Source organism: Drosophila eugracilis, unplaced genomic scaffold (assembly GCF_018153835.1).
Source record: "Drosophila eugracilis isolate 14026-0451.02 unplaced genomic scaffold, ASM1815383v1 contig_401, whole genome shotgun sequence".
Lineage (NCBI taxonomy): Eukaryota > Metazoa > Arthropoda > Insecta > Diptera > Drosophilidae > Drosophila > Drosophila eugracilis.
In genome coordinates this window covers 128499-150025 of record NW_024573263.1, presented here as the reverse complement: position 1 = coordinate 150025, position 21527 = coordinate 128499, and the positions used below count along the sequence as shown (strand labels likewise).

The 21527-nt window shown below is 40.5% G+C and overlaps 4 protein-coding genes across 4 annotated transcripts in view; 1 reads left to right on the top strand and 3 right to left on the bottom strand.

Annotated features, from left to right (window-relative positions):
- Nucleotides 1-13636: 13636 nt before the first annotated feature.
- Nucleotides 13637-16345, bottom strand: LOC108111693 (serine protease HTRA2, mitochondrial). Its single transcript, XM_017221241.2, has 3 exons — nt 15550-16345; nt 14971-15485; nt 13637-14823 (listed from the first exon to the last, which is right to left on the bottom strand). The coding sequence occupies exons 1-3, from the start codon at nt 16135-16137 to the stop codon at nt 14658-14660; spliced, it is 1269 nt and encodes a 422-aa protein (XP_017076730.2). The 5' UTR covers nt 16138-16345; the 3' UTR covers nt 13637-14657.
- Nucleotides 16346-16537: 192 nt separating this feature from the next.
- Nucleotides 16538-17388, top strand: LOC108111643 (39S ribosomal protein L11, mitochondrial). The gene is made up of 3 exons (XM_017221174.2): nt 16538-16754; nt 16814-17098; nt 17159-17388. The coding sequence occupies exons 1-3, from the start codon at nt 16620-16622 to the stop codon at nt 17327-17329; spliced, it is 591 nt and encodes a 196-aa protein (XP_017076663.1). The 5' UTR covers nt 16538-16619; the 3' UTR covers nt 17330-17388.
- On the bottom strand, nt 17331-18308 carry LOC108111642 (ribosomal RNA processing protein 36 homolog). Its single transcript, XM_017221173.2, has 3 exons — nt 18173-18308; nt 17579-18116; nt 17331-17522 (listed from the first exon to the last, which is right to left on the bottom strand). The coding sequence occupies exons 1-3, from the start codon at nt 18236-18238 to the stop codon at nt 17392-17394; spliced, it is 735 nt and encodes a 244-aa protein (XP_017076662.2). The 5' UTR covers nt 18239-18308; the 3' UTR covers nt 17331-17391.
- A 1619-nt stretch (nt 18309-19927) lies between these two features.
- LOC108111675 (cGMP-specific 3',5'-cyclic phosphodiesterase) overlaps nt 19928-21527 on the bottom strand; it is a 44678-nt gene continuing 43078 nt past the window's right edge. The window contains 4 exon segments of the mRNA XM_041818860.1: nt 19928-20426; nt 20428-20830; nt 20883-21042; nt 21130-21283. Coding sequence (XP_041674794.1) covers nt 20190-20426; nt 20428-20830; nt 20883-21042; nt 21130-21283 — 954 coding nt within the window. The 3' untranslated portion in view covers nt 19928-20189.

Sequence of the window (21527 nt, the reverse complement as noted above, 5' to 3'; positions counted from 1 at the left end):
CTTTCGGCATCTTTACAGGGGGGCGTTACTTTTTTGTAATCCAATTAACACGCCCCCCTGTTCATTGATCTCCTTAAAGATCTCCCACATATTTATATAATATATATATACGAATTTATTGATTTTGTTTGCATAAACAATAATTACAAGGCTGGGAAAGGCAAACTATGCGAACTTTTACTTCTGGCAATCGAGTGTGAAGTCTCAAGTACATGCAAAATTGTGCAATCCGTGGCAATTGCATCTCCAAGGTCGCTCTATAGATAGAAATCCTCAACGATCCGATCAAAACGAATTATACTATCAACATAAACATGCCCCAAATTGTCAATTTGAATTGGCGAGCGCTTAAATTTATCCCCCGCAGATATTTTTAGAGATCTCTAGACGAACGGATGATCGTAATTATGAGCTGCTGATGATCATCATCATCATGATGATGATTGTGATGACGGGGGCCAAGAGATCTCGTGAGGTGAGTCACACCTTTGGCAGAGTTCCCGTCGCCGCTGAGTGATTGGTCGTTTGAAGATTTATTCATGCCGCTATGCAAAATGCAAAAACAAAAATATAAATATATAAGTATTCGAGTGTATTTCTTCGGCGTTATTTACGTTCGCTGCGCGGGACATTTGACGCTAAATGCAATTTAAGACCAATAAAACAAAGCGTAAAACTCTCATTTGAATACCCAGGCTCATTATGCATGCGGCGTCATATCGCCAGAACAGCAGGCAATTGCTCAAGCAAAAACCAAAAACAATCTAAAGGCCCACAAAAAAATTGCAAAAATCAAGAGCCGCATTTGCATACAAGGCTCCGCCGAAAGTCGGGGAGTGCCGCTCAGTTCTTGCAGCTCCCTCGAGGTGACAACGAATAACGAATCCAACGAATCGTCAGAGCTGGATTCGCGGGCATTGATGCCTGACACACTGACACTGACTGGTCTTAAGCGGGAAAAGACACTCGACAAAAATTCTGGTTACCCAAAATGGATCTTTGGTTTATAATATAAATTAAACTTAAAACTTGGAAGCTTCACATTGCTAATAACTCTGTGGATAAATTGAATACTTACAAACCATTTTTGTCTACAATTACTAAACTTTTAGAGAACCATTTCTACTACTTACTCTATGCAGGCACACATTTTTGTATGTATAGCTGCATATTGTTGTTGCTGTTGTGTGTTGTTTTTGAAACCTAAGTTCAAGTAATACTCGTATATGCTAATTTATTTTCCCAAGTGTTATCCCCAAGCTTGAGCTGAGACTGACTGGATCTGAAGCCGAGGCTGCGCCTAATTGATTAATTGCAAAACAACAACGAAACACGATTTGCATTTGGATTTCGATTTTGGATTTTCGATTTTGCCGTATGCTGTTTTACTTTTTTTCCTTTTAGAATGCAATTGGAACTGTCAATTTGCATTTAATTCGGCGAAAATAAATTGCCGCCTTACTCACGACTTGGCTCTGGGGCAGCAGCGGCCGCAATTTGGCTTTAAGCTGCAAGGCTGAGATTATACATTTCTGATATGTCGCAAAATCGTATTAAACAATTTTCTGATATTGTTCGGAATTTAAAAGCAATTTTCGATTCAGCGATGAGTCGAATGAATAAAGTTTTAATTTTCAATATCAAAATGCTAATTAAAAGTGGCCACTGAAGCTAGGCCATTAATAATTTTTTTTTGTTGGCAGTGGCCATGAGCTGACCTTGCCATAAAAAACACATGCAAGTGTCACAAAATGCAGCGGGATTACATGGTGGCGGTGGACAAGCGGCTAACGATTTACATTGTAGTTAACCAGCTGGAATCGCCATCTCTTCCCCTCTGGTGCCCACAAGCCAAATCAATGGGGCTCGCTGACCGGAGCGGCAACAAAGTGTCGATGTTAACATCAAGCCGGCGACAAAGTGAGGCAGATAACTGCGGTTTTTAATCAAATCAAATGCAACACCAACAGTGCCACAGTAATGTAATAGCACCAAACGACAAACTACCAGGACAGTGAAAAAAAATTGAAATTGCAAAACAATTTGTATAAAAATTACTTATTTTAGTAGGCTTTCTGTTTTTATTTTAAAAATCTTTTTATTAATAATTTGGAATGTATTACAAACGGCATTTTCTTTAATTACAAAACTTCGAAATCACTTTCATATTCATATAAATTTCTAATCGACTTCATCAAACTAATATCTATTTTTATCCGTGCAAAAACCGAATGGAAAGTGTTAAAAAATTGATAATAATGCGGTGGCAAGTTTTTTCACATGCCTGCACACGTTTCTTCCCGCTTTTTGTTTTGCATGCTGCGCTGTCAGGTAAATGAACTTATAATTGGCCATAGAGCGTATGGCTCAAATGTGTTGATGATGCGTTTTGCATCGCCATTGTGCAACGCGTTGATGTTGAAAGTTGCCAGGCGGTCTCTCTCACTCTTCTCTCGCCTTCACAACAACAAAGTTGCCGTCGCCTTCGCCTTAAACAATTAAAATGCTGCAATTTTTCAGCACATTTCAGCGATTATCGCAGCTGCCACACAGAGCAAACAGAAAGTGATAAATACTCGCATATCGATGTGAGTATCTCGCCACGGTGAGATAACCCTCGTGCTACAAAAAAAAAAAAAAAAAAAAAAGCTGCCAAAGCCGAGTAGCCCGCCAAAAAGCCAGGCTCAGCTGCAGCAAAAACTTGAGCAAATGATAATAAACTTTCACGCCCATTAATTGGCTTCGCATATGCACAGGCAGGGTAACAATAGCGGTCAAAAGCGCAGTATCCATTATAAATATTTTAAAGTGCTTTTTGAATAAGTCAGAGAAGCACGACAATGTAGGCAGTAAAAAGTAACTAAGAATTGGAGACAATTTTTCAAAAAATGATTATCATTTACTTATCTATCTTTCGTGTTATTCTATTTTTTGGAATAACTCCTAATCACTTAGCCGCTGCTGTGGATCTGTTTTATTTGCTGTTACCGCAACTGGCGCTGGCCACTTTTATAGCATGCAATTCGTCAGCCGAGTGCAGCAGCCTGGAAGCCTGCGAAATGCAGTGCCTCGTCGGGAAAAAAGGTCATAAAACAGCCTGGCGACGGACGGCGGGCAAACAAAAGTAAAAACACTTTCACTGCAACCTTGAGATACCGCCTCGGCATGTTGCACATCTCTCCCAGATCTGTCAGCGAATTGACCACTGGACACTCGTTCAATTAACCGCATTTACTTTTGGATTTTCGGCTGCTGCGTGAGTGATTTCGTTTCAAGTTCGATTATGCAAGCGGCCGGCAGAAAAGGAAAAAAGTTCTGTGAGCATGCAAAACAAAAGACTTAGGCAACGAACTCGTTTCAGCAGACTGCTGCAATCTCGCCTGCTGCAGCTTTATTTCAATGGACTAAATTAACAAAATCATATATCACTGGGCGCTTGGTCAGCTTTGGCGACCTCCCAGCAAGCAGCAGGAAGATGGAAGATGCCTCCAGCCGGTTTGCCGCTTGTTGTTGGCTTGATTTATGCCTTGCACCAAATGAAATGAATTGTGTAACCTTTTTTTGTACTTCTTCCCAGTACCCGCGGACGGGGAATGACTCGGCTTCTCAGGCCACAAAACAGTATAAGACTCAGACACACACACAGGGCGAGTTAACGCGAATTTTCTTGTTTTTGGTCGTGGGCAGAAGCTGTTCCCGTTCCCGTTTCGCTTAACCCTCCCAAGCCCCCGTTCGTGGGGGATCTCCTGATACAGCACTGGTATCCCGACATCTGCATCTGCACAAAAGGCGGGGCCAAGCAGATGTAGATGCTGCTTATCGCTGGCGGCGCATCACGGGCACGTTGCGGCCATAAAGCAAATCAAATTGCAACAATTGTTGGTAATATGTTAATAAATTGTTGGCCCAGCAGCCTCACTTTCATTAAGTTGTGCTCACTGCGCGCAGCTCCGAATGAGCTTCGTTTAAATCGAATTTATTACCCAGCAAACTAGCCAGAAATCCCTGGGATTCGATCGATGCGATTCGATTGTCATCGCTTTGGAGATGCCCGTTTTCGTATTTCATCAACAGCATTCGGCTGACTGACTATCAAGGCAATAGACATTCACTGGCATAAATATTTAGCAGTTTTCCAAAGTAATTATGCAGAGAGAAAAAAAGTTAGATATTTTTTAGGTGTTCATCTATTTCTTAACATAACTAAAAATAAAGTTTTAAAAAAAAACACTTTCAGATGGGAGCACTTAACCTATTATCCTTATTCTCACTCCCTTTTATTCTCAGTGCAGCAATTAACATTGCTAAACTGTGAGCCCCGCAATAGCAGTTTCGTTTCCAGAACTTCCCATCGCCGTTTACCAATTTATGTAATTACGAAAAATTATAGAAACCACATGTCGCTAATGGCTGCGATCGCTCGATGGATTTGCTGTCGACCGCAAGTATTCTCATGCCCGTCAATCGTAGTACAAACCAAAAAAAAAAAAAAACAATCGACTTTTTGAAGCTATCGCGGCAAACTTATGAGCATTAGCCGTGAGTTTGGCATTTTGGCCAAATATGGCGATGGATTTGAACGGCGATTTATGTGATTTGTGCAAGATTTTGGCAAATGTTGCCCGCCCGCCAGTCAATTGACTTGTTTGTTGTTTTGCTTTGGCCCCGCTAATACAAAACTTTATGGGCCAAATCGCATTTGTTCGGTCCAGAACCAAAGCGGCTTAAATGCGGCACAGTAGCTGCCTATTCGAAGGCTTTTCGCTGGCTTTTCTATTTGCGGTAGAAGCACAGTGGCAGCTGCCATAAACTTGGGCATTAATGCGATGTGGGCAGTTGGAAAATGAAAAGTTAACTCCGGCGAGGTCAAGGTGTTCGTTCACAGATCGCTGGCACTGTGCTGGAGTACTCGCTCCTCGACCTTGATGTCCACGCACAACAACTTAATTCCTGCTAACTCTTCATTTTTTTTTTTTTTCATTTTGAGCTGGCCAAACAAGCGTTGCTGATTTTCCACAATGGTTCCTCCGCCAGTCGCTTCTCCAGTTTGCTCCTCCACTCATCCTGTAATCCCGCAACCATGAATTATGCTCCACCTCGGACACAGAAACCATTTAACGAAATGAGCTGCGCGCAGGCACACACAGGCCATAATCATGGCCAGAACCTTGAAGTGCATTTTTAATGCCAGTGCTTGTCTGATAAGATTAAGTCATGAAAAAAGGGCTGGGTCCTGCTTGGTTGTTAGCACAGGGTCCAAACGCTGTCTGCGAAAGTACTTAGCCTAGGTCTCGAGTGTGTCTACATGACTCTCACTTTTCGAGCCAGAAAGCAGCACTTGGAAAAATATTACCAGCGAATTTGGGTAATTTCAGTTTTTATTATGATGTTTGGAATAATGAAGTTTTACTAGATATATTTTAGAAAGAGAATAAGGCATGTGAACTTTCTGAGCGCTTTAAGGGTGTTTAAAATGGTTAAAATTACTATATTACTATTGTCATAGATTGCAAATCAATATAATAGGAATATTTATCAGTAATACTCTTCAAAGCAAAGGCCAATCAAGCAATTTTAGGGCCAATCCATCTGTTATTTCCCTTCTTTAGTGTAAAAGGTAACCACTTCCAAGGCAACCCGAAAGAGCACAGCCGTCAATGTGGTTAATGCATATTTAAATGTCGATTTTGCAAATTGTTGCTCGTTGTTGTTCAATTCCATTCCATTTCAATTATGTTGCGCAATGCGTTGAAATTGCGCGTACTTGTTATTGTTGTGTCCGTTGTTGTTTTGTTGCTGTTTCGTTGCTGTTACTTTTTACCAAAAAGCGTCATTTGGCCGTTGTGGGCATGTTGCTTCTTTGGGCCCCCAGCAAATTGTTTCCGCGTGTTGCAGCTTAATTGTCTCGAACAACATAATTCGCCTTCATTTGCAGGCAAAGTGCCCAAAAACAATTTCGGTCAAACTATTTTTATGTAAGGTAATTTCAATTTGTTGCCAAGTCGTGTGTCCGTTAGCCACGCGAATTCTCACCAGTTAAAAGAGTTGATCAAAAACAAAACAAAAAAAAAAGGCTCAAGAAAATAAAAACCAATCGAGAGAAAGAAGCAACAATGAGGGAGAAATAACAAATAATGCCAATTCATGCAGTTTAAAACATTTGTTCGACATTTCAAAGTCCCGTCGGCCGCCCCACAAAAGAAAGCCATTCATTGGCATTCGCATTCCCGCCTCCATTTCCACTGGCATTCCCATTCCAAGACCCATATCCACTGGACCGCAACCATAAAATGTCTTAATCAAGGCGAAAGAAGGTTGTTGACCTTGTCATGGAGCTGGATTCCCATTCCCCCAGTCAACAGTCAACACTCCCCACTCCCCATTGCCAACTGAATTGGAGTGCGACTAAACCAACTCTGCAGTTACAACTTTGTCTCGGCCAAGCAATTAACTTATTTTTGCAGCTGATGAAGACAAACTGTGCCAGCTGATTGCAATCGTCCAAAGCCACACAAGTTGGCATTTCAATTTGCCATTTGAATGGTTAAGCCAAGCCAACTAAAAACCCAGCCAATCCAGCCATGTATCTTCATCATTGCCATTAGAGGCCAGCACGTGCTGCCTGCCAGCAAACTTAGTCAATAGTATATTGGCCTTCTCAGATTATGAGTCTCAGGCTTTGTTCTAGAATCCCTGATTGAAACTCTGGCTAATTCACTGGTCAGAGAATGGCCAATCGAATTGCATGCAAAGTGCTGACTAACCAGCCAACTGGGACGCCAATGATATCTAACTAAATGAAATGAGTCGTAATGAAATGAAATGTATCCAGGCATTTGGAAAGTACACGACTCTCCGGCTTTAAATACACTTAATGAGGGTATTATTATTTCCTACAGGGGCTTGCCGGCTTACGTAATTTTCTTGATTAGTAGATGAGTCAAGAGGATGAGTCATAAAATTTGAAAATTCAATTTATTCTAGGTTTTCCTTATATTAATAATTTGCATTGTAAGAAAAACCACCTTTACCTTTTGAAACCTCTCAAAGGTTTACTTAGATTTTTTAACTTAAAAAGTCCTTTGTTTTTAAATTTTCTAAGGTAAGCGTATTTAGAAATCGAAATTCCCAAGGCAACCTTTCTTTCTTGTTTTCTTAGGTGCTTGTTACTCATGTTGTTATTGTTGTAGCTGGTTGCGATTTCCGCGAAATGTTTGCCATGATTCACTGAACAAGCTCAGAAAGACATGTTCAGCAAACTGGAGCGGGAAATGGATATCTGCGATTGGCTGAGGAAGGGGTCGGCGGGGGCAGAATGGATATCCATAATTTATATGTAGATTATGCACTCAAATGTACGATTTGATTTGCAACTGTCAATACGTTTGCCTGTCATGTGATGGAAAGTTGGCCAACAGTTGTGTGTCTTGTTTCGTTTTTTCCTTACTTCATTTCTTTTTTTATTTTGTATTTTTAAATATACTTAGCTGCTTTGGCTTTTTTGTGAAACACATTTACTAATTGCACATGGACAACGTTTATCACTCGACCAACAGCAGACGGCAGTTACAAGGAAAACTCATAAGCATTATCATTAACAATATTATTGTTGTTGTCATCAGCAGCGGCATCTGCATCTCTGCAACATCTGCTGTTGTTGCTGCTGCTGCTGCTGGGGGGTAACATCATCAGCAAGCACAACAAACAAACAAACAAACAAACGAACAAACAGACAAACAAACCAACAAGCCGAGAGACCAAACGAGCCATCTCCACCGACTCCAACTCGACTCTACAGATCTGCCTGCGCATAATCAGCAAGGCATTTAATAATTTTTATGTTTATATATTTATATACTCGTACTCGTACAATAATGTCCGTCGTTCACCCACGCCAACGCCAACTGTCGACCGAATGTCTGGGAAAGTTGCCGATGTATTATGGCGTATTTTTGTTGATTTGTCGCCGGGTTTGTGTTAAGTGGCCATCATTAGTTAAATATGTGCATTTTTCTTTAAGGATTTTCGCCAAGTGAGAGAGATAAACGACTGAAATATGAACAGCTCGTTAATGCTGATGCACTTTTTGCCGTCCATGCTGTTGTCGCTGCTTTCAAATTGTCGTAATTCAGAGGTAACTCAAAAGATAGCTTTCCTTTTTTGAACATTTTTATCACAGTTAGATTGCATAGCAAAGAAAATCATTCCAAAAAGGATTTTAAATTGAGAACTAACTTTTAGAAGTTAGAACATGTTTTAACAAATTAAAAGCATCCCCTTTTCGAACAAAATATGAATATTTAACGAAGAATTGCTCTTAAGTACCGGAATAAGACAAGAAATAGGATAACTAACGACCAATTTTGCGCTCAGTGCAACAATTTCACCCTTTTCCAACTTTTAGCTACCTCCCTCACAAATTGGCAGCTCATTGAAATGCATTTGCGGCAAGTTGCAGGAAATTGAGAGACAATTAACCTGATTAGCGTGTGCTTGGCAACTTTCGTGTCACAGCGACTACTGTGCGGCGATAGCGGTACATTTGTATCGTTAGTGGGCCCAGTTCCGCCGACTCCAACTCCTCAACTTCCCCCAGTTAGCCAGTCCATGGTCTATAGCCCATATATACGCCATATATCCAGCGATTTTCCAATGCTTTCTGAGTCAGTGTGCCGGGCGAGATCATTAATCAAAGCCTGGCCGGCATCGGGACCACAGCACGGATACGTAATTTAGTAGCCATAAATAAAAGAAACTACTACGACTGCGCGCTGCGAGTGAAATTGAAATGTTTAAGCGATGAGACAAATGCTCGACTTGATTTGGTCGAGCTTTTTCTGGCGCTGCGGCGCTGAAATTAATGACATTTCGCGTGTATTTGGATGTTGTTTATGAAAACAGCATTCAATTTGCATTAGCAATTGGCAATTGATTGATGGCAGCAACGAAAGTGGCTCGATGGGACCCAAAAAGCAGCCCACGCACATACATTTTTTATACTTTTCTGTTTTTCACACCCGCAAAATGAAACAAAAGACTTTGGCAACGAACTCGAACCATCGATACAATAGCAATAGTGATCATCCATCGAAAAGCCATCGAACCATGCAATATGTTTTACTGGCCAGCTTTATGGCCCCAATAGAACATAAAATCCGAACTACCTGGCGGATGGGTAATAAACTTACCCTCCGTGCGGAAAAGAAGTGAAAGTTGTTCCTCCATTTACCGACGCATTGTCAACATGGCAACATCTTCGTGTAAATAGTAAAAATCAAAATTATTGCCAAAACAAAACCAAAAAGACTGCCTGGCACACGGATATTATCGTGTGGCTTTGTAATTTCAATTAATGGACAAGAAATATAAAGTTTTTAAGGCCTTGCTACGATGGCATTTAATTAAAACATGTGACGGCATTTATGATGGGTGGGCGAGTGCGGCGTGTCATGCGTAATAAACAAAGGCAATGCCAGCGACGACATCAGCGTCAGCAGCAGCAACAGCAACATCAGCAGCAACTAAAGCAAGTGACAGCGGCAGCAGCAGAGGCAGTGAGAAAAAGTGTGAAAGAAAAGCCCCAGGCTCTGCGATCGCTGAGCTCCGGAATTTCTATAGAAGTGAAATTTCTGCCATGCCTAAGACGAGTGTGAGTGTGTGAGAACCGCAAGGCAATTAATTTGTGAAAAGATACCCTGGTTTTGAAGATGATAAGATGGGCTAGTACTGATCGAAAGTAGTTTTAAAATTGTAAACTAACTCCTTACTTAAAATAGAGATAAAGTTAAACATGAGGTATTTATGCAGAATTAGTTTAAATTAGTTTAGTTTTTATAAATGCAATATCATTTAACCCTTGACAACCAAAATGATTTTCTTTTTTAAAATTGTACATTAAAGTATCTAAATAGATCGGTCTGATTATATTCAAACTCAATCTTCCTTTAAAAACCTCCAGTATATAAATTCTATAGTGTTTTAAGGTATGTCTCATTCGATCAATCTGACTTGTTTTAAGGCTTTTTAGCAGCCGCAGAGTTGGTAGCGAAAAACATTTTATAAATTAGAGCAGCACTTGCCGCGTTGCCAGTGGCAGTTGTTTTTGTTGTTGCTATTCCAGGTGCTGTTGTTTCTACCGCTTAAGCTGTTGATGCTGTTTTTGTTGTTTTTGTTACCGCCGCACCTTGCATGCGAAAATCTTTTCACGCCTCGGGCCAGGCAACATGCGAAAAACTAATTTCGGTGCACACATCGTTTGTCTTGGCTCTCCATGCCGGAAGATGTTTCAATTTTGTGAAAAATCGCAACAATTAAATGATTCAGGTGGCCCGATTTCTACTCTGTAATCTCTGTGGCCGCCATTTGCCACACAGCAAGAAAAAGTAATCTTAATGGTGATTGATTGGGATTTAATTAGTTTCAAGTGTCTTTAACTGGATATTTCATTTTAAAAGCTACACAAAATCAATTATATAATATATTATTATCAAGCAATGTTTAAGAGGAAAATAACGTAAAACGAGTTCCTGGATTTTCATTAAAAATTTCCCGATTATTTTAAAGAGTTTTTAAATACATATTTCTTCAAAATCTTACAGTGGATACACATTTTATAAAATTGATCTTTATTTTATCGACTGATCGACGCGATGACATCATTTCAATATTACATTGAGTTTCAAAGCCAATGCATAATTTGTCTGAAAATGGTCAGAAGACATTTGGCCATTAAAAGTGGACATAAATCTTTGGGATTTGTGGGATTGTCAGTGGCCGGTTGCTGACAAATCAATCAATTCGGGGGACAGATCGAATCGAAAAGTTGCCAGTTCGGCTGGGCCAGATTAGAAGCTTGTTTTCGTCACGCTCGACAGCGTTTTCCGAGCAAACAAATGGTTTCCCAGTGGGCCACACTCTCGAGCGTAATTGATGGATTTGCCTAAATAAAGAAAACATAAACATCGAGCGGCAGTAGTAGTGCGCAAAACGCAAAACTCAAAACGCTTTTCCAGCAGGTGAAATTTCCATCGTTATTAATGATGATGACTCTTTGCGCTGGCGCAAATATTTGACCAACACTACAAAACGAAGCCAAAAGCCAGATGTGTAAACTGATCACAAAAACCTGGCTAACCAAGACTCCCCAGTTGGACAGTTTCCCAAGCGTTTAATGAAAATGCACCAGCACCACCACCAGCGCCCTGCGGCGACCCAAAATAACAACAACAAAATGGCAAAAAACTAGCAAAAATAAGGAGTAGAAAAACCTGGGCGCCATAATTCAGCAAATGGCCAACACACTTGTGCAATTTCATAAAGCATTTTAGCCCAGTGGCCACAAAAAAAGCACAGTTGCCACACATTTCCGCGTAATCATCATAATTTTTCGTGTTTTTCATTTTTATGAATCTGTTGATTTAATGCAATCGAGACAAGAGGCTCGGCCTCCAAAAAAATGTGGGATACCATTTGGCATGCCGTATAAAATGGCACATTAAAACACATTTCAATTTGGACAACGGATTGATGACGATGACTTTATTTCCCCCCACCGATTTCTTGATGAATGCCGCCACTGAGACGATCAGTTATCGCGACGATGATCCGCACAGAATTATTATGTAACTTTTGGCATACTCAAGTGATTTATGGCCCGTGGCATTGGATTTGCCATCGGGCCCCGATCTCTTGCTCTTGGCTTCGTTTTCATCTATGCCAGCCTCCAACTTCCTGTCCATGGCTCCAAGTTTGTCCGTTGTCCGTTGTCCGCATATCCACTTTGTCCGCCTGTCCAACTGTCCGTCTTTCGAGGAGAACTTTTCACATGCGGGACGGAGCGATGATGTCTTGAACTTTTGGGGGCGCAAAGTCGCAGCCATTTATTATCGGCGGTAAAAGTTTTTTTCTTTCTTTTTCGGGCTGAAACATTTTACAGTTGTGTGTCATGAACTTTAATGTTGTTGCTATTACAAAAGTTGCCGTTTGTTGTAGGTGTTCGCCTGGCGTTGCTTCATGCACTTTTCCAATGCGCCTGCCAATATGTTTAAATGTGAGCAGTTCATGGGAACAGCGCACGAGAAAGTCGTTGATTTAGGTGTCTGATGGGGTCACCTCCAAAACAGAAATAAAGACCAACAAAAACAGTAAAAAAAATCCCATTACACGAGCAAGATCCTATACCCGGACATTTCTGGGTTAATGCGACAATTTGCAGACTTTTGACCCAAAGTGTCAGTGGCGGCAATTAAGCGCACGTTTAATAACTCAATCGAAATTGGCAAATTTCCAAATGACCCTCGTCAAAACGTGTTCAATTGATGGACTAGCAGGTAATTTTGACCAACTCCATTATTAATTGCTGCCTTTTACGAAAGTGTAAGCCCAGCCAAATCACGACACTTACCGCCTTTAGGCCCTCAGCTTTACTGCCGCAGCGTGTGAACATGATCACAGCCACAAAATGCTGCTTACCGCAATAACAACTTTGTGATCTTAATTCACAATAATGCCCGCGAATAACAAACGTCTTTTAGTGTTAAGACAAATGCCCTTTTGGGTAAAAAAAAATATATCTTAAAAACCTTTTTATGAATTTGTGAATATAAACTTGTTGATTGCCAAACAATCCAATCCTGGATTGGATAAACTTAGCCTTTCCTCTCTTCATTATAAACTAATATTGAAGCTTTTGCGTTTATAGTTAAATTTTACAACATGAATTTTAAAAAATCAATGTCATGTTCTAAGAAAAAGAGTCAGTAATTTCTCCAATTCTTGTAAATAATGAATGCCTAATTAGCCTTTATTTTGTGCAAAAAATAAACAAACGACTAACCTAATTAACTTTCTTTAGCTTTTTCCCACAACATCTCCTAGTAGTTGATTTGCCCGTCGTTTCTCTAGTGTATAGATCAACTAAGTAACAAAAGCAACCAAAAGTGAGACTAAATTTCTCACAGGTTTGTAATTTAAGCGCCCCACAACAACCCACAACAACTACAACATATACATATCCGTGCCCACGACGACGACAGCCAACTGCGACGATCACCACAAACTAATTGCAAAGTTTAAATGCGATACTTTTATGCATTTTAAATATTTCAATTAGTTGGCTCACAGAGTGCAGACCGGGATTGTGGATTGGGATTGAAAACCGAAATGGAAACGAATGCTCGCCAGGCGACTGAAATGGCAGAAAGAAAGTGGTAAAAAGCGTGGGGCGCCAGCGAATAAAGTAAAAACTGTTTACACGGTCGCAAAAAGAGAGGTCCGCGTTTGCTTAACCCCTTGCCGAGTGAATATTGGCAAATTTATGAACTTTAAGCTGCATTTATGCGTGCGGCTTATAAGCAATAAAGGTAACTTAGTGCCAACAATGTCATAAAGGCCGCTGTCACATAAACAACGCCAGCAAATGGCAACAACAATGGCCAAGTCCAGCGGAATCAATATATGAATTTATATGCAAAAACTAAAAAAGCGTAGCATCGCCAAAAGCGAAAACAAAATTAATAATCACAAGAATTTCACTTTTCACGCAACGACAGCAGCTGCAACAACAACATTATCGGCATCGTCTGCCTTGTCACCCACAAATAAACCGAAGCCAAAGAAATCTGCACTCTGCAATACGAAGTTTGAGTACTCTTTAGGTTTATTTACAAGGGTAAAAACTTTATATTTCTATTATGAGTGCTATATAACATTTAAGACTCTAACACTCTTTATTTATTGTATTTTTAGGGTTATTTAAAAATATACATTCTGTTCTTTCTATATAAAAAAATAATGAATCAAATTGAATGAAATCAAGAACTGGAACTGAGTACTGAAAATCAACTTTCAGTTTAAAAAGTATACATAAGATTTGGTCACTTCTTGGATCGTTTAAGAGAAACAAATATAATTTGTTTTATTTTATTTATAACTTAATTTTCATTATAAGCACTAAAAGAGAGGGAAAAGATTCTGAAAGTTTGATTCTATATTTCGGAAGCATTTTTTAAATTTTAAAAGTACTCCAATCGAGGGTATGAACAGCTGGGACCAAGTAAAGCGCTGGGAATACAGTTGCATAAATTTATTGAAATTTGCATTTCGGTATTCGACGGTTGTTGCTGCGGCGCTGCTGCATTTTCTGCGGCACCACTGCAGTGGTTTGGCCTATAAAAAATATGGCATCGATTGATCGCAACGCAAGATATTTCAATTAGCGTAAATACATTTTTGTCGTTGTTGGATGGGGACAATCGGACGGACGGAAAGACAGACGGATGGACAGGGACACGCACAGCGCTCCATGAAAGAGAAATCGATGATGTTCGGAAACGGACAAACGACCCAATCGACCCAGTCGAAGATACATTTTTGTGCTGTACGATGCGTAGATTAACTTATGGTCGTGTCGCTGTTAATAATGACCAAACTGATAACGAGCCCGAGATCTATGCAAATTTTTCTACTCGTTAGTCAGATACAAATATAGGCAGGAGCTCCAGATGGAAAAAGGAGCGTGTGTGGCGTAGGTTAGTTATCGATTTCTTCCCAGGATCGGACTCTTCTTTTACAAATGTATTCATATGTATATGTATTGCAAATCAGGCGTGCATGATTTCGTTGTAGATCTGGCTTACAGGTGCGGAGTGCAGTTTTCATTAGGGATCTTCTGGCGTAATGGTCACACGCATCTGCTTCACACCACGCAAAATCACTATGTCCAAAGTTTTGCTATTGTCCGCCAGAGCGTCGTAGACATCTGAGGAGTTCTTTATTTCCCTCTTGTTTATGTGGGTCACTATGTCACCAGGTTGCAAGCCGCCGCTGAAAAAAAAAAAAATAAAATTAATAATATTTAAAAAATTAATATTTTTAATGAACACTATCAGCAATTTCTTGCCCTTAAAAATAAAAATAAAAACTTTAAATCCATTTAAGGGTAAAAGTCTTCAACTGTAAGAATTGACTTACGTGTGCGCCGGTGATCCTACGATGACCTTCCATACGAGCACACCGTGCGTGAGGTTACTGGGCATATTTTGGCTTCGTGACTTAAGCTCGAACAGGATGTCCGGGGTGAGCGTCAGCATGGTGATGCCCATGTACCGCTTCACAGGATAGCCGGTCTTGTATGCCGAGCCCTTCTTGCGTCGTTCGGCCGCCCGCTCCAGAAACACTTTAACATAGTCAATGGGTATGGCGAAGCTTATGCCTGCAGTAACCTTCATCGAGTTAACTCCAATGGCTTCGCCATCCAGATTGACCAAGGGTCCGCCGGAGTTGCCAAACGTGATCGCAGCATCCGTTTGTAGGTAGTTAATGTCCCTGTTTCGTAGACCAAGTTCTTGAGATGCACGTTGTGTGGAGCTAATTACGCCTGCGGTAACCGTATTGCTCAAGGCCAGCGGACTACCTAAGGCCACCACCCACTCGCCGGATCGTAGGGTACTGCTCTTTCCCAGCCGCATAACAGACAGATTGTTCACCTACACGTTTTACAGGAATAGATTAGTTCTAGGAATTTATAAATTTTCGTAACTGTCTTCTCACCTGTATGCGTAGAGTGGCAAGATCAGAGGTCTGATCCACGTCCTCGATGGTGGCCGGAAAGGTCCTTCCGTCGGACAGCCTCACCTGGACCATTGTGTGCGGTTTGTTGATCACCACATGGGCATTAGTCAGTATGAGTCCGTTCTGTTCTATGATAAAACCAGAGCCATTCGAAGCCGTGATCGGTTGACCGCTGAAGTAGTCAAAGTGACGCGTGTCCTTGATTTCGATGTACACCACCGAGTCCGCACAACCAGCTACCACATCGGCTATGAAATTAAAGTCGCGCCGGCGACCGGTCATCTTAGAGGCGCCGATCGTGGGAGTGAGATCTTCTCGTTTAATGACCATTGCGCTAACCACTGCGCCCAGGGAAAAAGGCACAAAGAAGCGCACTAGTCTCCGCCAGCCTTTGTCTTTTTGTCCGTCATTTTTCCGATCTTGCCCACTGTTACCATTTTTGTTAGGATCGCTGTCTTTGATCGTTATTTGACTGCTGCTCCGGTTGGGGATGTGGCTTTGAAACACCGGAGAAGCAATACAACGTCTATAAAACCATTCCAGGCGGTGAGAACCGCGCAAAGCCATCGATTTCTGTGATTATTTCTAGTTTGTTATTGTTATTTAATTTCTCACTTCTCAGCTGGCAGCTGATATCAATTTGGCACTCTGCCACGGAAGCAGCCTGCTGCGACACCCACAACTATCGATATGCGATAGGTAGTGCAAACAGCTGTTGGCTGCGATGCTTCTTATTTGCATCAGGGGTGGCTAATATGGTTTCTTTCACGACAATTTGGCTACTTAACATTTAGCGTGTATAGAAATGGCTTATATTTGCTTTCAAGGTACAACAATTCAAAAGCCTCCTAATTTAAAAATAACAAATTGATAGTTTTCTTATAAATTATTCCCAATTTAGCTATTAATAGCTTATAAAAAAGTACAATATAAGTATAATTGGCATCACTGTTAACAGCTGTTGCTGCTGCTTCTTCTTCCTTCTACCAACACATTTCTCTTTGCATAACAGTTTGATTGAATTGTTTAGTTTAAAAAACTCAATTAAAATGTCGAAGGCAGCGGGAAAATTAAAATCGCTAAAGAAGACAGTAGAACGAGTCACGCACACGAGTAAACTGAAGACAAATATACCAGCGGGAATGGCCGCTGCAGGCCCACCATTGGGACCAATGTTGGGACAGGTATTTTTGCCGGTTTTAAAAGTGATAACTTTACTGATTTGATATTACAACCCACATAGAGAGCTATCAATATTGCCGCCTTTTGCAAGGACTTCAATGCGAAGACCGCAGAAATGAAAGAAGGCGTTCCGCTGCCTTGTAGGATTTCCGTGAACAGCGACCGTAGCTACGAGTTGGTCATCCATCATCCGCCTGCCACATTTTTCCTAAAACAAGCTGCGGGAATCCAAAGGGGCACCATGACTCCTGGCAAGGAAGTCGCCGGCATGATCACTCTCAAGCATTTGTATGAGATTGCTGCTATTAAGATTCAGGATCCGCCCAATGCCCTTCTCACCATGCAGGTAGCTCTACCAAAGACTTAAACTGACCATTTATACCTTATTGTATTATTCTGATTTTAGCAAATGTGTGAGATGCTTATAAGCATTGCCCGGACCTGCGGAATAAAAGTGGTCAAGGAAATAGATCCAGCGGCCTACGGGGAGTTCCTAGAAGAACGCAAGACTATTGTGGAGCAGCAACGGCGCGAGTTGCAGGAAAAGCGGGAAGCCAAGATGTTGCGCACGGGCTAGGTTTGCTAGTGTACACAGCGCTTTTAATTGTTAAAAATACATTTATCCTTAAAGTGAAAGTCTTATTCTATACCAATGCGTTTTCGGTCCTTGGCGGCATTTTTCTTGCGTCGCTTTTCCAGATGTTTGTTAAGTTTTCCGGAATTTTTCAACTCTTCAAATTGAGCCACCAGTTCCTTAGCACGACGCTCCTCTGTGAAAATAGTGTGCCGTTTAAGCTCAAGAAATTTGATTGCTGTAAAAACTTACTTTTTGTAAGATAGTGAGGCTGTTGTCCTAGATTGTGTTTCTTCTGGATGCCTACCCGTTCTTTTTTAAGTTTCTTTTGTTTGGTGTGCCATTTTTTGTCCTCGACATTTTTGTTAATCAGCCGCTGCATGGTGAACTTTATTTTGTGCTTTTCGTCATCATCCTCCACCTCGTCCAATTTTTTCTTCAGTTGACCAACTTCCTTTGAACGAATTTGGGAGACAAACTGATAGTTTTTCTTGAAAGTTTCCGCATTATATGTTCCGGATTTCTCATCGAATCTTGGATCTCGCAGCTCTACGGTTTTTTTGCGCTCCACTCGGTGCTCCGCTCCTAGAAATGGAACTTGTCGTTTGGTGCTCATTTCACGCGGTCGGTTTTTGTTTAGCCGCTTTAGTTCCGTTTTGCCTTTGGGTTTTTGGGGTCTGGAACGTTTGCCTCCAAGAACGGCCTCCTTGTAAACCTTGGCGCCTAGTTCTTCTTTGAGTTTCATGATTTCCTCGAAAGACATTCCTTTAAGGTCTTCGCGAATGGCATTCTAAAACAGGTATTCTTTAATATATAAACCATTATCCTTAATAGATATATTTGTACCTGAGTTTCATCGTCACTGCTGGCCTCGTGCTCAGAGGCTGACGAGGATTCACTTAGCGAGGACATAATCCGCCTAAAATTTCTTTTAAAAACTATATTTATTTACTGTTAAAATTTCACGTGTGATTGTTTTGGATTCAAGCAGCTGATATCTCGATAACGATAGGTACCGATTACCATTGCCACACATGCTGCTCAACACTGAATTTATTTACGCACCATTTTTGAATTACGATTATTTAAATATTTAATTAAGATCCCAAAACTTGCTTTCATATTTAAGGCAATACATAATGTAATTTCGAGAGGTACCATATACCTTCTATTGTTTTTTGCATATTATTTCAAAAAATCACCACAAAATTCCAAAAAATCCCATTAAAATAGACGACATTCTTTAGAGTAATTTTCAATGGTGTGTTTTATTTTTGATTCAATTGCAAGTCTTACATAATTAGGTAAACAAATGTGAATAATTCTTAGATCGTTGGGGAACAGAAACATGCAACGAAATTGTCGAGAAATATACACAATTAATTCTCACAACTAAATCCAGAAAAAAATTTTAGTCGGCTAATAAAGTGGTCTGGATTTTTGATTTTTAAGCGATCGGCAGAGTAACCAGAAAAATATTTTTAAAAGTTTATCTTTGTTGAGAATTTTATAGCACAATTTGATTAGTACACGCAGACCAATGAAAAAACTAAAAAAAAGATGCCCTTAAACACATTAATTCTAAGCAATTCAGTTATAGTTACATTAGTCACATGTAAATATTCAATATAGGTTTCGTATATATTTATATTTAGTTTTAATATTTATGCTCTATAGTATATAGTTTGCTTTGTACACGTACACACAGATAAAGTAAACTTGATTGCAACTACTAGGAGAGTGTGGGACCGGATTATTCGTATTAACCGAGTGCGATTATATGCCAAATATCTATCGTATTCGTATTTTTAATTTGTTTGCATTCGAGTTTAAAAATTGACTGCTGTGTATCTTTAAGCTAATATTTATATTTATACAATCAAACACAGTACGAAAACTATTCTTCATTCATCAATAATTGCTGCCTTCTATTTTGATTTCGAACGGTTCGATATCTCTCAAATATTTGTGCTGTACTCGCAATCTTGTGAGTTGTGTGTGGGGGAAATATCATATAATATTGCTATAGTTTGCTACGTAAATACACACCTCTGTGCATACAAATATATTAGTTAGCTATAAAGTAGATTTCAAGCCGATCACAGGCGAGGACTAGTGGTGATCCCTTCCGACTCCTGATGCCCGATGCCTGGACTATAGCCTCACTTCACAATTCTTAACTAGGAGATTTTCATATATAGATAGTATTTCATACGTTTTGACTAGCACGATTTGGTTAGGGTAACTACGTACACTCTTAGCTAGTTGTTTGGATTGGATCTACTTAGTTAGTTAAGGTTTGCGGTTTTCAATCACCCAAAAGCGACAGACAGATAGATAGAGAGAAAGGATAGTATCCGACAAAAGGTTCAACCCGGGGGCTTCGCACCTTCGGGACCTTAAATAGATCACATATTTTGACATTCACTTATGCTTAATATTGCAACTGCATTTGCTTCTGCCTAATGCTCCTCCTCTTGTATATGGATAGTTATAGTACTTAAAAACATATATCAAACATATACATATAAACCTTGCTTTCATCTTCGATTTCGATTCAATTTGATCGGATTTTTGTTGATGAAATTATACTTTTATAGATTACAGTTTAGCAGATCTTTGCTCATATTATTAAGATAAATTTGTAACTGAAAATGTGTCTTACAGAAAAAATATAGTTTTACCAAAGACCCCGCGTTTAAATTAAATCGAAATCGAAATCGAAACACTCTAATAAATACAAGTAGAGCACAAAGTTTTTGTTAATTTTTCAAAACCAAAAATCCAATTAGAACTCGGTCATCCCCCCTCCGCACTTTTGGTCAGTCTCACTGCCCGTCGTGCTGGAGGGAGTCGCCATATTCTAATTGGACGGCTTTCGTCATAACAACGCGCACAATTTGGATCGCTTTTTCGATTTGTCCACCATTTGTCCGCCGGCCGACGAAGTCGAGGATGAGGCGGACATACGGCCCATGCTACCAGAGGCCTGCGGTTGCGAAGGACTTGTGGGACTCTTGTCGTCCATATCCTCACTGACATGAGATTCCAAGAGCTTTAGCGAGGTCTTTGGCTTCGAGCCATCCATGCTGTTGTATAAGGGTCTTTGATAGCTTGGATCGAACTGCCTTGCCCAAAGCTCCTGTCTTCTTCATGCTCAATCTGGAGCCACTTCGCTGGTGTTCGGGTGTGTGACTGTCTTCACTCCCATGCTGGGATTGCTGATTGCAATTGAGAGTTGTCACCGTGAACTCGATGTCCTTGATCTCTTCATCCGCACAGGCGGCAAACTCCTCCACGGGCTTGTCAATCGTATCGTGATCTATCCAGGTTAGGCCCATCTCTACTTTCTCGGCCAAATCCTGCCAGTTTCGCCGATTCTCCAGAGTGCCCTCATAAAGGGGAGTGATCCAGGGGAAAGTGTCGCAGAGTACTCTGTAGAGGGGCAAACAAATCACGTCGATAAAGCCCACTTGCATCTTGGGTAGCTCATCCTTGCGCTCCCTGAAAAAGTATTAAGCATTAGTATTATTTTTTAGTTTCTAGGCCAACTTGCCTGTCCATCATGGCCACTGGTTGCGTGTTGAGCTGCAGCTTCTCGAGATCTCCTTGGTCGAAGAACTCATCGGCCACTAACTTGGCCACCTTGTGCTGCACCTCCCAGGGTTTAGCAATGGCACTTACATCGCAGGCAGTCATCATCATGCCACAAAGTACTGAATAACAGTAAAGTAGAGTTAAAATGGTATTTTTAGGAATACAAAGTCACATAAAGCAAACCATTCAAATACAAGGTTACTTACAATCTTTCTTCTCCTCTCCCTGCCAATCAAATTCACCGTTTTCCACCAACTCCAGGAAGGCGTTTCTCTTCTTGAAATACATGGCCAGATCGGTGGACAGGATGGCGCTTTCTACGGTCTTCATGACCGAGCGATAATCCTCAGGTGAGAGAGCCTTAAATAAAATAAATCATATCCAATTTTTTTCATTATTCAACTAAGCTGTTTGCTTTTCAAAAATTGACAATTTTGTTCTTAACTTGCTAATACAATAAAACACCTGTAGCCATGACGTCACCTTAGTGATAGACATGTGCACAAATAAAAGTTCACATCTTATCGAAGTCAAGGCGGACTCAACTCAAAAGTTATTTTTGGTAAACAGAGTTTTTTGCTAATTTGAAGGTTACGAGTCAATC

Bases quoted from the DNA above. Each gene is read 5' to 3' on its own strand.
- LOC108111642 (XM_017221173.2), bottom strand. From the start codon at position 18,238: ATGTCCTCGCTAAGTGAATCCTCGTCAGCCTCTGAGCACGAGGCCAGC. The intron at 18,117-18,172 runs GTACAAATATAT...TACCTGTTTTAG, and splicing joins GCAGTGACGATGAAACTCAG to AATGCCATTCGCGAAGACCT. The intron at 17,523-17,578 runs GTAAGTTTTTAC...CTATTTTCACAG, and splicing joins GCCTCACTATCTTACAAAAA to AGGAGCGTCGTGCTAAGGAA.
- LOC108111693 (XM_017221241.2), bottom strand. From the start codon at position 16,137: ATGGCTTTGCGCGGTTCTCACCGCCTGGAATGGTTTTATAGACGTTGT. The intron at 15,486-15,549 runs GTGAGAAGACAG...TAAAACGTGTAG, and splicing joins TTGCCACTCTACGCATACAG to GTGAACAATCTGTCTGTTAT. The intron at 14,824-14,970 runs GTAAGTCAATTC...TTTTTTTTTCAG, and splicing joins GTAGGATCACCGGCGCACAC to CGGCGGCTTGCAACCTGGTG.
- LOC108111643 (XM_017221174.2), top strand. From the start codon at position 16,620: ATGTCGAAGGCAGCGGGAAAATTAAAATCGCTAAAGAAGACAGTAGAA. The intron at 16,755-16,813 runs GTATTTTTGCCG...CAACCCACATAG, and splicing joins TGGGACCAATGTTGGGACAG to AGAGCTATCAATATTGCCGC. The intron at 17,099-17,158 runs GTAGCTCTACCA...TTCTGATTTTAG, and splicing joins ATGCCCTTCTCACCATGCAG to CAAATGTGTGAGATGCTTAT.